The following is a 14,120-nucleotide window of genomic DNA, read 5'->3' as shown; positions in this document are numbered from 1 at the left end:
TACATACATTTTTCCACACTAGTTTTTTCCATACCCCACTCCATCCCTCATGTTTAAACATCCCTTGCCTACATGGACTAAAGGAATGATTTTACAGCATTTCCCATATTGCACTTCTCGTTGTTATTCACTTTTCTCAACGAGTCCCTCCCTGTAACCCGGAAGCTCACTCACCTCTCAAGGTCCCAGATTCTCAGAGGTGAGGTGTGTCCACAGCAGGCTGTCCCCGTCACAAATGAGCTGTTTAAAAAAAAAGTGAACAAAAAACCCACTTACTAATCCTCATGTTTCGAAGAAATACTGCATGAGCAAGACAGAGAAAACAGGCTACAAGACAGACTCTGAATTCTGTTTCAAGACTGTTTGAGCACGTTCCACCGCATTTCACAAGGGGCAGGCAGCTGCAAAGGGAGAGGTGCTCCAGAGCTCTCAGTAGCTGAGCTTCCCAGATGCAGCAGGTCACAACTGCAGAGAATCGGCAAGACATAAAGATGTATTTGCATATGCAGAGGGAAAACCTAACATAGGAGCAGCTGTAAATTGCAACGACATTTTCAAAACAGCTAACATAGTACTCAGCATGTTTCATATACAGTCAGTGCTGCAAGCTGCAAGAAGATCCCATGAAAAATTCCCTGTTACTTCCCACTTCATGTCTCACTTCTGTTTGCTGGCAACTTCTAAGCACAATCATGAATTGGCTGCAGCATCACAGGCCTAATGAATCAGAGAATTGAGTTCTCCAGTCCAGCCTGCTCAAAGCAGGGCCAATTTCAAAGCTGGATCGAGTTGCCCTCCCCAGTGCTCGAGCATTCTCTATTAGAGGCAGCACAGCTCCCCCGCAGCAATATTTGGCTCAGTTCATGCTCTCCAGCAGGGTCCATTCCAAAGTCCTCTTTGGCAACACTGTCCCTGCCGCACATGCTGGCTCCAGAGGTCACCTGACAGCCACTGGCCTCAAACTAGTTGATAAAACAGGAAAAAGAATCCTCAAAATCAAGCAGCAAGAACACGGGTGCTGTGCTTTCCACACCACACTGCTTGTTTTGTGCCAACTTCCCATCCTCAGTCCAAAAAAGAGAAAGCAGCTCATACAAAGATTTCTAAGTAAGCTAAAAATGACCTCTCACAAAGCCACATTTATTACAGCTACTGAGAATAAAATGCCAAAACTATGTTTAAGTCATTGCAACAAGGATAGCACGAATGCAGGAAGCGGAGCCTGCTTTAAATAAAAGCCAGCTCTACACTCTGCCTAAGCATCTTTTGTAGCATGACATGGGGCTGGCAGCTGAAAGAGGAAAGCAAAATAAGGAAACGATGTAAAAATAGCAATTTTTAAACATTTCTTTGATCCTCTACAACATTCTTCTTTGGAAGTCAGAAGGTGTCTCCAAGCCTCTACTATACCAGGAAGTGTCCTTGACTTCAGAGAAGCACTACTGCGGGTGTTGCAAGGCACCCAGCAGCAAAGTAGGGAACACGCACTCAACTCAATCAAAGCCAAAGAAGAGCCACGTGGAAGCAGGGCTGGAACTCGGGCCTCCTTCTACTCCTAGCTCTGTGGTTTAGCTGAGCAACTGGTTTCTCCAAATCCTAAGGCCAAAGCAGCACTGCCCGTACACTCTGCAAAAGAGGCAAAACAGATTACATCAAGCCATCTCAAAAAGCTATGGGAACCAAGGAAGAGCTACAGCTACCGAGGCTCTCTAGTTTTTTGCTGGTTTTATCCCTCCTACCCAAACTCACACACCTGGAGGTGTCCACAAGTCATGTGACCCTTAGCTGCCCTTTAGGGCTAGACAAGGCCTGCAGCACCAGAGCTATTTCAAAGTCTCTCCAACCAGTCGGTTTTACATGCAAAATCCCAGGTTCATTGGCAGTGCACATGCAATTGACCCAATGCACCTACAGCAAAGGGCTTTCTGCACAGATGCTGCAGGGTGCACACGTTATTCTTCTCCATGGAAGTCCCTGACCAATGTCTGAGAGTCTAAGGAAAAACCAATTCCTGTTGCTGTGAAGCAGCCACGAGGACCAATTAAGAAAGCAGCAGCATTTCATATTTGGAAACAGAGTTTGTGCTCAATACCTGTCTTCTCTCCACCATAGTGCAGGACAAGAGGAAACATTCCCCTTTCACCAATGTCTTCCATCTCAGAGGAAAACAAGCAGAAGACACCCACTCTGATAGCTCACCAGTCAAACCCCATGTCTGGAAAGTAGCACTCTGGTCAGGGGGTCCCGCAGCTACAAAGCTAGGTGTTGGGTTCTGTCCCTCCCTCCCCAAACATAATCCATTAATAACTACTAAAGCTAATTACCGCGGTTAGAAACATAATAGCAGTCAGGGAGTCAGTCAAGCAGGCAATTGGGTGTTTAAGATTTTTCTTCTGGGGGACAAACTGACTCTGTCCCAGCAGAGAACACCCTCACGTGGGAGACAGGCCCCTTTGTGCAGAAGGTATGCACAAGGCTTTGATGGTTGCCACAGGTCTAAATTAGCATGGAGGCACACCAACAGGGAGTAAAAGGTGGGAGGAACAGCAAGGTCTAATCCCCGCTCATGCTGTCAGTTCTGGACTTCGGCTTTGCCTCCTCAGTCCTTACCTCCCACCCCACAAAAAAAAAAAAAAAAAGGAAAAAAAAAGAATAGCATTAGATTAAGAGATTTCTCTCCACCATCACATACAGGCCTCAGGGCCACAAACAAGTCTCTTCTGGGTAAAGCTGACTCCATTCAGTCAACAGGAATTTTCTCTCATACTTCAGCAGGATCAGATTTGCAGGCCTTATCTTTAACAGGCTGGAGCCCATTAGCAAGCAAAGATAAGACTTCTCCCAGAAGAGTGGGGCACCTTCACTGCCAGGATTAGAAAGCAGCGTTCTCAAGACATGCACAAGAAGTGGTGCCAATGAGAAAATGTCAAAGCTGGGGAGTGAACTGACCTGGATGTCTGGATTCCCAGGGGATAATACAGGGCCTCTCACCTCGAGTATGGTCTGCAGGCATACACCTTCAACCCCCAGGTCCCTTGTAACTGGGAACCTTGCAGAGGTGACAGTTTCACTCCAAGCAAACGGGCAACACAAGTCAACTTTGGTAGGTTTAAAACAACACGCAAATTGGAGCTAAGCATGTAAAGCTTAGCTCCAAAACTTCTGAAACATCATTCAGCAAAACTGAAGCCTTCTACCAGGCTTGTTTCTTTCAGTTTACCTTCAACAAGGCTTTTTGTCTCAGGAAACCCAGAGAACACCAAAACCCTCTGACCTAGAGAAGTGCAGCCTTTTCACAACTGTTCTTGACAGGTGCCCAAAAGAAACCACTCAAGGCGAGTTACTAGCTTAGTGAGTGTCATTTATTTTGCCTACAATGCTTTCAGGAATCGGAGAGACTGAGGAAAGACTAGATTGGGAAGAGGAGGACACAAGATACCCTAATATATATTACTGCAGGGAATGACCCATCTCTCTGAAGCAGATACAATACTACTGATGTATACAGACATTGACCAGATGTATCTACATACTACATAAAAACTGCTATGTCCAACCTTCAGACGGCCTTGGAGATGCAAAATCCCTTCCCCACTAAGCTTTCCTTTGCTCTGTCAAAGCTGATGGGTACCATGACTACAAGCTCCCTCCAAAAGGCTCCTCTAATGGGAAAATGAGCACCATTGCAGGGGTTCCATAACATGGCATGTTGTCATCACAGGGATCCCCCAGGAGGTGAAAACAAGCAAGCCAATACAGCATTTCTACCTCTGCCATGCTGGGAAGGCAAGGATTTTGCAGAGCATCGAGACACACATACTTCATACACAGCATGCTTTTGTTGTCCAAAGCAAGGGATTTTTTAACTCATCTGACACTTTGATGTTCTCTTTCCCTTTTGAAACGCCCTACTGACAAGGGAAAAAAATAAAAAAAAAAAGAGAACCACTCCTTCTGAAACCAGACCTTCTCTGTGCTACAGATGATACATTTCATTAAAGATCATCCCCCCACAAAAGAAGCTGGGACAGGAGATGAGAGATAGCATGCATTCTGTTGAAGAGACACAAGAACTTCATCTGATTGACCTGTGGTTGTTGAATGCCATGGCATTTCTGGCAACAGCAGTAGTGCTCTGGCTACAGTCCAGCTACAACAATGCCATGCCAGCTCCCAAGGTACCAACTACCCAGTTTCACCCCACCTGTAGCATCCCTCTTTACTCCACCCTAGAGAAAACATTGTCAGATGTGGATGAATCAGAGATGCACAGTCTTTTTGATGTTTTTTGTCACAAAGTTTGGAAATGGTCTCAGCTCCGGAGGTGCAAATCCCATTGTACAATAGATACCTTCCTCACTTTGAACCCAACCTTCAGAGTAAGCACTGCCTAAGCTGGGACTCCTGCAATGCAAAGTAATCGAAGAAACCTGGGTGAAACAGGTCCTTTCCTACCTCTTCTGTCTAAACTTCCACCATGCCCCGCACTTGGGCCCTTCCCCTGTACTGTAAACAGATTGCTTCTCAAGTCCTATTCTGCTCTTTGGGGATTTCAAATCCACAATCTGCTTGACACGTGCAAGAGCCTGTTCCTTCCTCCTTGCACGCTCCCCCACCCCCTGGAATTGGATGTCGTTGTTCCATTTTGGAGACTATTATATACGGAGACTCATCGGACCGGGAAACAAAGAAGTTATTACTTGACAGAGCCCTGCAGCTGGGAATGTGGAAGGCGGGGGGAGAGGAGGGGGAGCACCGAGGGAGACAGGATGGGGGGGCTGGTAGCAGCGCTATGAAAGCGATCAACAGAAAGGACGGCTCAAAGATGGGAAACATCCTTTTTAAAAAGTCTCAAGTGGGATGAGAAAAGGAGGAGAAGAGAAAGCAAGTCCAAAATGGAGAGTGGAGAAGAGAGAAAGCAGTTGGTGCCAACGGTGCCGCGGATTAAACGCACGGGTCTGTGGGTTTGTGTAGCCTTTGATTCAGCACTGACACGCTTTGGCAAGGGAGGCCACCGGAGCTGTCAAATCCTTCACCAACGTGCCCATCAATTGTATTCAGCTCTCCCCGACCCGCACTGGCATTTTAATTACTGTTGGGTAAACTAATTTGTACAAATGAAGGCAACTCTGCCTAATAGAATATGCAAGCTCTCTGACCTCTGACAGGCGATGACACAAGATACAAAGGAGGCAGAGGAAGGCTTTTTATCAGAGCCTTATTACTCTCTATTACTCCAATTAGTTAAGCTCCAGTACTCCTAATTGGGGGAAAAAATTGCAATTAAATCAATTTTTGATGGGCTGAAAGTGGGTTACCGAACCGCCCTGCCTGTGAAACACTGATATTATAGCAGCAAAGGTCAAAGTCTTTGTCGGCACCTGTGGGGCCCCCACCTCCCCTCTCTAAGCCCCTCTGTGCCCCACCCCAACACACACACGCAGCTCACTAAGGCGAATCATTAGAACATGTCATGTCTTATCGCGGCCGCCACCATCCTGCTAACCTCATCAGTTGACATCATTACAGAAGGTAACTGCTCTGGCATGAATACAGTGCTAAGGTCACACAAACTCGATGGAGCCCCTGCTGAAGAGCCCAGGAGGCTGGGGAGCAGATGCAACAGTAACAACATTGTGAAGGGAAGAGGAGGGGGTCGGAAACTCAGCGCAGAGAGTTTGGGCATCTCCAGCATGAGGCTTCTCCAACAGACCAGATACACACAAAGGGAGGGAGACTGAGACAGTGCAGGTGGAAGCAGGTGCTCCTTCCCCAGAGGCATTTAATTTGCAGGAAGGGGGAGGAAAAAAAAAAAAAAAAAAAAGTACAGCATCAGTTTAGCATTTTCTTCTCCATGAGAAAGCAGGCACCACAAATGTGCAGAAAGTCCCGCTTGCCTTTGATTCAGCCATTGCCAGAAAAAGCCAGGATTGGGTGCTCATGCAGGGCTGGTGTTGCCCCTTCGCTGCCCGAGACCGATCCCTTTAGCCCTACTTTGTGCCTCTTGCAGGATGACCAGAGAACTGAACCAAGCACCTTCAGTATCTCAGAAATAAGTCAGGACAGCTGGGTTACATACTAACAACTGAGTAACCACAAACCGAACAAAAATCAGCAGGTAAGGCAGTTGCACCAGAAGTCCGCCCACTGTTAATGGGCCAAAATTACAGCTTTCCAGACAAGGGAATGTGGGGAGTGGAAGGCTATTTAGAAGAAGATAAGATTGGAAAAGGTGAAGAAGCCAATGACACATGATATAACTGCCCAAAACCTTAAATAACAAATGCAGGTTGCATCCAATTTATTACAGGCTCTGCAATCTCCCTTGGGCTTTTGTCTCCAGACTGCCTTTCCATATTCCTCAGTCCTCAAGAGCCTTCCCATCCTTCCGGTCCCATGTACCGCCTCCTGCATCCTTGCCATGCAATGCTTCACCTCCAGACCTTCAGTGGAAGGAAAAGACAACAAGGGCCATCAAACTGACTTAAACATTTTCTACCTGTATTGCTCCCTGTTGTTCTAGGCTCAAGGGTACCCACACTTCGCTTTGTTAAAGCCTGGGTTCAGGAATCTGCTGGCAGTCTCCTCAGGTCCCTGTACTACTCCACACTCAGCACCAAAAAAGAGCTTCTAGAGTGCCCTAGAGACGAGCTTATATTTGGGCCCAACTGCTTGCAGACATGTAAAACAGCCTTAACAGGACTGAGCTCACCTGAGCAAGCAGAGACCCACTGCAGCATAGCCTCATCTTTGTTCAGAAGTGAATAACATTGCCAAAGAGAACCAGCAGCTGGAGGCAAATGACCAGGCTTGTTCCACAAACAGACTGGGAAGCGCTGTCACGTTTGCTGCCGCTTCCTTGAGCCTCGTGTGCATGCCGCAGAGTCCCTCCAGGCATCAGCCAGCTCAGGGTTGAACTGTGCTCCTGATATGCATCGTAAATTGCACACAGAGAAGTTAAAGAAGAGCTCTGCCACTCCCCACCAGGGACTCAGCAGAGAGAAAACAAAATGCGTAAAGACGACTGCATGAACACTGCAACATTTAAAACCACTACTGCTCCAAGAGGAAATGCCGTGCTTTGGCAAGGAGCACCAGTGACACAGGCACAGACAGACTAATAACTCATTCGCATGCTGCCTTGAGCCTGAAGTGGACCACGAGAAAGTGGTCCCCAGAAAGAAGGTATTTGCATTTTGTACTGAAGGGCACTATAGAGATGCTGGGTTGACACAGTGAAGTCTCACATTTGAGGCAGAACTCCAGCATGTTTGATAGAAGAAATGCTTACGTCACTGACTCCGATGTCATTTACCGCATGCCTCAGGGTAGAGGGAATGTCAGCTTCACCTCTCCAACCCTCTGCCTTGACCTCTAGCTTCATGTCTCCCTCCAGACTTCAGAGAACTACAGGCTGGAGAACAGAACAAGCCTTTAACATCGCCAAAGGTTCAATTCCCATCATGGTAAACAGATCACCCCTACTCTAGCAAGTTGCTTAGCAGGTAGCCAAGCTAGACACTTCCATCTTGCCTTCATTGCTTTGAAGTTTCACCCCATATTTTCTGCCTAAGTCATCACATAACCTTGTTCACCATCCCTTCACCAGCCTTGCAGCAGGTAAGTTTTGTGAAAACAGGCATCCAGATATAGAATGTAATCCCCATTTCTGGAGAAAAACTGAGCTCAGTGACATTGAGACAGAGATTCCAGACAGGACAGACACATGCACACAGACCTCTTCCACACTGCAGCACTGAACAGGAAAATAATCCTTTATTAGAAACCATTGAGTCCACCCACAGAACAGTCCTAATGTTCCATGGGCTGTTTGCATCTAAATATAACACTCCTTTCCCCAGTACTCCACATGACACATGCTTTCAGGAGGATGATGTCCAGGACAGGACCACAGTCAGATCAGCTTTATAAAAGTTGATTGAGGGTCCTGGGTGTTCCCATATAAGAGGGGTATTCAAACAGTGCTTTCCACAGTGCTGCTGTCATTTTTCAGAACCTCAAACAGCTGCACAAGTATTTCTACTGGGTGATATCAGCCCTACTCCTTTATTAAAGGAAAAGGCTTGATAACCCATGTTTAACAGTGTAAAGCACTTATTTGGATGGTATGTCCAACCCTCTTCATCATCTTTCCTCACTCCTCAATCTCCAGGCTTGCCAGGCATGGAGCCTGCCAGGCAGGTTGTTCAGGGCAGAGGTCTCTGCATGAGAACTCCTGCATCCCTAGCTCTCTCCAGATCCAATATAATCCCCAACTGATGTTCAAATCATTACAGGGGGGTTAAAAAGACTCCTTAACTATAGAAGAAATGTAATCCAGTATGTAACTCAGGCACTGGTCTGAACAGCATGCACCAAACATCAAGGGGGGCAGAAAGCCCGTGCCAAAACTGTTTTGCCTGTGCATGCTTACCAGGCCTTTCTGTGAACACAGCTCTCTTTGCAGGCAGTCACTGGGGTTACATCTTGGAAGCTGAATCATAAAGAAACATGACTCTGCTGAGAAACCACTTCTGAGTCTAAAAGCAGGGCTGTGCAAGAGATATAGTTCTCTATTCCTACCACAGAAAGCTTTCTGGGGAGAAACAGAAGGAAAAAAAAAAAGAGGAGAAAGTCTAGAGACTTCCAGGTCAGTCCAAGACTAGGTGGTTAAACAGTGCTACAGTAAGGTTATTTCAGCTTCAGCTGATCAGTAACCAGAACAAAACCTCACAGGATATTTTTATTTCTCAGAAGCTGTAAAATTAGAAAAGCAAAGAAAGTCACTATTAATGTTACATTTGAGGTTTGAGGAATTTCAGGTGTGCGGGTTTTTTTTTTTTGTTTCGTCTTCTTTTGCAAGCGCAGGTGAAATAACCACAGCTAGTACCTGGACTTTTTTAATTACACTATGCATTCTCCTTTCCAACATCACTAGGGCAATCTCAGCCATCTGCAGCAACTTCAACCTACGTTCTACTCTTGCACTACTCCCCAGAGCAGACATTCAAATACAGACAGGCAAGACTCCTGCCAGGTACCCACCAGACAGCATGCTCTACCTCCAACTGCTGCACATGCCACCTGCAATACAATGCAAGGGAATTGCAAGGTGACTTCATAAAATCTCCATCTTGAGCAAATCCACTGGCTTTTTGGAACTAATTGAAAGGAAGAAACAGGTGAAGCTGCCGGCTGAGCAGCAGAAAAACATGGTCCCTGAATGAGATACATGCAAATGTATAAGACACTGGACACCATCTGCTCCTGGGATAAGGCAGGGCACCTACAGACCATCACACATCTCAGGCAGATCTCTGAAGGCCTGGCACTCAGTTCTCACCCATCTGCACATGCACTTCAAGCCTTCACACCCAGCACCTATGCCTTCCCTACTGGACTCAACACGATCAGCCTTACCCCTTGCCCGAATGGGGAAGACACCCTGAGCCTGACCCTCATCCACTTCCCCAGATCCAGTCGCTCCCTTGAGCTGTGCTTTGGGCCCACACACAGCCTTACAAGAAGCTCTGAACTCCAGCCCTTCCTTTCTCAAAGCCTGCCCAGGTGTAAAGCTCCAGCGATTCCTTTTTCTTTACCATTTTCCCTCCCTCCTCCCTCTCCCCCTAGCCCCACCAACATTTTCGGGCCACACAGTGAGCCAGGAGCAACCTCCAACAAGTACACGAGGACCACTGCAGCAGTCGTGCTGTTTCAGGCCCCCCCAACTCAAGACAATTTCTAAGAGCCATTTCTTATCCTCCCCTCCATGAAATGATTTCTGTTAATTGCCTGGTGGGAATCACTTGTAGGTGGGGGAGATTCTCCCCCCACACACACCCTGGCCCCTAATTGGCTTATTGAAGTTTTAACGGGGCTTTCACCTGGAGAAGCTGGTAATTATTCCCTTCATTCCCCTCTTGCTTGTACCTGTAGCTTCACACTTGGGGCCTGCCTGGCTCCACGGGGGGGACTTTGTTCCCTCTAACTACAAGCCCCACACAAATGGGCCCAGCAGCAGGAGAACGCAGCAAAGTGGTAATTTTCAGCCCGGCATAATTAGCCAAGGTTCTTTCAGCCCAAACTGCTGAATGGGGAGGGGGCTGCCGGGGAGGGTGCGCCATGTGGGAATGGCGGGACAGGGGCTGCTCTCAACAGGCGGACAAAGACCTCTCAGGGGCTCTGATCTGGGGTGAGCAGGAGGAGGGGGTTGGAGCAGGATGGCCTGCCTGGCAGAGCAGCGGCACAGTCAGCAGTGGAACACATGCTGAGGAGGTCTGCTCATGACAAGCATCTTTCCCCCAGCCTGCGGAACACGGCAGTGCAGGATGCCAAAAAGGGGTAAAGGAGAAAAGATAGATGCAGTAGATGCACAATAGGAGCATGTGAAGAGGTGCAACGCATGACAGAATCTTGAAGGCCTGGTGTAGCCTACACTCCCAGGGCAGGATTTCTAGTCTAGTACCTTTGCAATGAGACTTGGGGAAAGGAAACTGGACAGTGCAGGTCCCAGACAGGACAGCAAGAACTGTGCCAAGGACAGAGTGAGAAGTCTTATTGCTGAGAAAAAAAATCAGGGAAGAATCATTCACCTCTTCCAGCATCTGCCCCAGATGTCAGATAACAAGCAGAACCAGGAGGACAGCAATGAAGGCTCCAGGTTCTCTTTTTGCTGAGCCATTTCCCCTTAGCAAAGCAAAACTGTTTTTTCATAGTGGGACCTCACTTATTCCACCTCCCTTTCTGCTACAAGCCTTTGGTTCTGCAAAACCTACCAGGAAACCTGCTGCATGTGGGTTGGCCAAACCACTTGGCTCCCAATGTATTGCTCCTGCATTGCACCAGACTGTGGCATCAGTTATCCCACAACCCAGAAACTGACATCCTGTGGCACAGTGTCTCTGTCGATTCTCAGGACTCGTCAGCATCTACACTTTCTTTGAATTACCACTGTCGCCTTCAGGACAGAAATCCTTGTCCTGGCTGGTCAGCTCCAGAGCTGTAGACACATTAAACCTGCCCAGCTGACTTGATGATCCCAGCTCCATTGCAATGAGGTCTTTGGTTTTTACTTTGAAAAACACTCATCTTGCGTCCCTTATGATTGCAGCATCCTACTAGAAAGCAAGAATTGTCACAATCTGAAAGCTCAGTCCTTATTCTGCAATGAAGACCAAATGGTAAGCAGGCAAGTGAAAAGACGCCCACTATTTCCATCAGAGCACCAGTTACACAGGAGTGCTGAGCAGGCCCTAGGAGATTAAGTCCCAACAATCCTGACAACAAGGAAAAAAGATCCCCAGAGACTCAATATGTAGCAAGAAGACAGGGAGCACAACCCCCAGGGCGCACACTTAGAATTTCTGAGCTGCCTAAAATACACAGCTGTGACCCAACGCTGCAGCAGGTTGCAAACTGGAGAAGTAAGTTGCTGGATTCCACCCCATGATACTCTGGGTTCTCTTCAGATCATATACATCTTTTATGTTTTATTAAATACCCCCCCAGAAAGGTCCATTTCTCAATTTCAATCCATTTTTTTGGAACCTCACTCAAGATGCTTTAAGTACTTGCCACAGAGATGAGTTCAGCTAGACACCGTGTGCCTTCGGCTCATCAGTGCTCAAGACTTTTTACATAAAAGCAGCCTTTGACACTTCTGAACAAAATATGCTTGCCATGAAATCAATGCCAGCATCCGAGAAGCAGACACCAAGAATAACCATAAGCAGACCCAGGCTGACCAGGCCAGTTTCAAGGCTACACAAGCCAACATTCCCAGCACCAGTCGGGAAAAAGAGATGTAATGTTGCCTATACTCATACCTTATCACAAACCTTACAGTTTCCAGGGCTTTTTCTTCTTACAACCCCATACCCTACAACAAGGGAACATGTAGAATTGATTTAAGTAAAGATTCCAGCTGTCATTGCTTTGGAAAAAAACTCTAAATACATGACCATGTGTAGAAAATGCTTAGAGAATCAAGATGCAAAAGAAGAAAACCTTTCCAATTTTAAAAATACCTCCTTTCTATTTTTTTAAGCTTCAGGACTGCCAAGGCCAATCCCAATATATTTGCAGACATGACTAGCAGAGTTTGCAGTTAACAAATATTCTTTTAAAAATGCATATATATGAGAGCTTATCTAAACTTTTCCATTAGAACATATGACAGAAAATGACTTCTCAACAAGCCAGCAATCCATGCATGCCAGTGAGGTCAGGGGGAGGGGAGAATCCTTTCAGGTTTGCCAGAACAACTAAAACCCAAGAATGTTTCAGTTTAAAAGTAGGGGCGGGAAGAAATCTGTTTTCCTGGTGCCACAAGCCACAAATTATTTTTGTCTTATTCCTTTTGCCATACACACATACATACCAAATTCAAACTCCCCAATTTAGGAGAATTTTGAAAAAAAGTGATCAGGGTGGTGAGGAAGAATGGGACTTCTCAACAGACACATGCTTTCATCATCTTCCCACAAAGGGCAGCAGTTCTTTCTCCACATCATGCAGAGGCAGGAGCTGTACTTGTTCATGCTTATAGGGGAAAGAAGCCAAATCACTTAAAACCAGAGTGCTTGATCTTCCTCCTCTGCTCTATGATATTCAAACAGTTTCCAAATGAAGTCTAAATGGGAGAAGGAAATAATATTCAGAGGGTTTTAAGAAGCTAAAGACCAGGAAAGGTGAAAGGGGAGAAGCGTATATACACAGCACGTGCTGCACACAGAGAGGTCCAGGACACTGAGGCATGGAGACACAGGTGCTCTGTGGAGGAGGCGAGCAAAGCCTCATCTGCGTTTAACTCAGCCATGAAATGACTCCTAAAGCTTTCCTGCTCTGATCATTCCAGCCCCGACACGGACACGCTTGCAACAACCTCAATTCACTTGCCCTTAAAGCTCTGGACAGCTTCCCCCTCCCCAGCTCTCCACTCTATGCAATATGATTTGCTTCAGGGTTTTCATGCTAAACGTTTGGAGCATGTCAGCTGTTTGCCCCTAAGCAACCAAGATCCTGAATGAAGCCCCTGCTCTCCATCTGCAGGTTTAGGGCACACTTGGTTGCGAGCAAGCACCAGAATGAGAAATAAAACCCACCAATCAGACCAGAAAGCTCCGTCCCTGTATGCAGAGAAAGGCACACAATATTTCGTTAAACAACTAAAGAGACAACATACGCGTTGGCATAAAGATGTTTAGTGGCCAACTCCCACAGAGGTCCTGAACTACCCAAAAACTTGCTGAAAACGTTTTGCAGGAGCCACAACTCAAACTATCCTGACATCAATATACAATAAAACACAGGTTCACAGCACAAGTTACCATCTTCAGTATCTGTAATCAGGCTGGGCTGCAAGGCAGACCAAGAACTATTGAATTTCAGTGATAACTGAGATTAGCCAGGTAAAGATAGGAAAGGGATCAGGCAAAACAGATGCTGTAGAGACAGAAAAAGGACAAGGCAAGAAGGCAAGGAATAATTTATTATGATGCTTCATGTCAGTATATTGGGAAAAAAGCGACACAGAAAATGGAGTAGGAGGGAAAGGACTGCACTGGAAAGGACTGAGTAAAAGTCCCTTCAGGCACACGTCTCCCGAGTCTGCAATGGAACAGAGGATTCCCTAAAACACATCATCCTTTGATGTCAAGAAACATCTGATAAAGGGATATCAAGTACCCCACTGCCTCCTGCCCCTCAGAAAGCTGCTGTCTAGGTGAAGCAGGACAACCTGCTGGCAGTCAATCCTCCAACATTTCAAGGAACAGAAGCTAGAAGCTTTAGATGCACAGGCAGCTTTGCGGACAGGAGTGTGAAACCACAGTTTCCTCCCTTCCTTTCCATGGCCTGCCCCATTCCCATGCGCTCTGAGAGTTTAGGAAGTCTCATCCAAAAACACAGTTATTAAAAGAACCATTTTTACTTGGCAAGACAAACACGCACATGAAGAAATGCCAGAACCAAGATTGCTCGCACGTCCTCCACTGAAATGAGCACATTACTTAAGCGTCAGTATTTGATTCTGCAGCAAGTAGGAGTGTCCCAGTTGAAGCTGTCACTGATCTTTATCATGGGGATACACAAGATCCAATTACACGCCCATCCATTCTGGT

General features: G+C 46.7%; 1 protein-coding gene across 2 annotated transcripts in view; it reads right to left on the bottom strand.

Moving 5' to 3' along the window:
* The window catches only part of FBXW4 (F-box and WD repeat domain containing 4), a 67,144-nt gene that overhangs the window by 18,320 nt on the left and 34,704 nt on the right, over positions 1-14,120 (bottom strand). The window contains exon 6 of one of the 2 annotated variants that reach the window (XM_054206327.1): positions 175-240. The exons of the other annotated variant lie outside the window; for it this stretch is intronic. Coding sequence (XP_054062302.1) covers positions 175-240 — 66 coding nt within the window. The remainder of the gene's footprint in view (positions 1-174; positions 241-14,120) is intronic. 2 annotated transcript variants of the gene reach the window in all.

This window comes from Rissa tridactyla, chromosome 6 (genome assembly GCF_028500815.1).
Source record: "Rissa tridactyla isolate bRisTri1 chromosome 6, bRisTri1.patW.cur.20221130, whole genome shotgun sequence".
Taxonomy (NCBI): Eukaryota; Metazoa; Chordata; class Aves; order Charadriiformes; family Laridae; genus Rissa; species Rissa tridactyla.
This window is presented reverse-complemented; position numbering and strand designations above follow the sequence as displayed.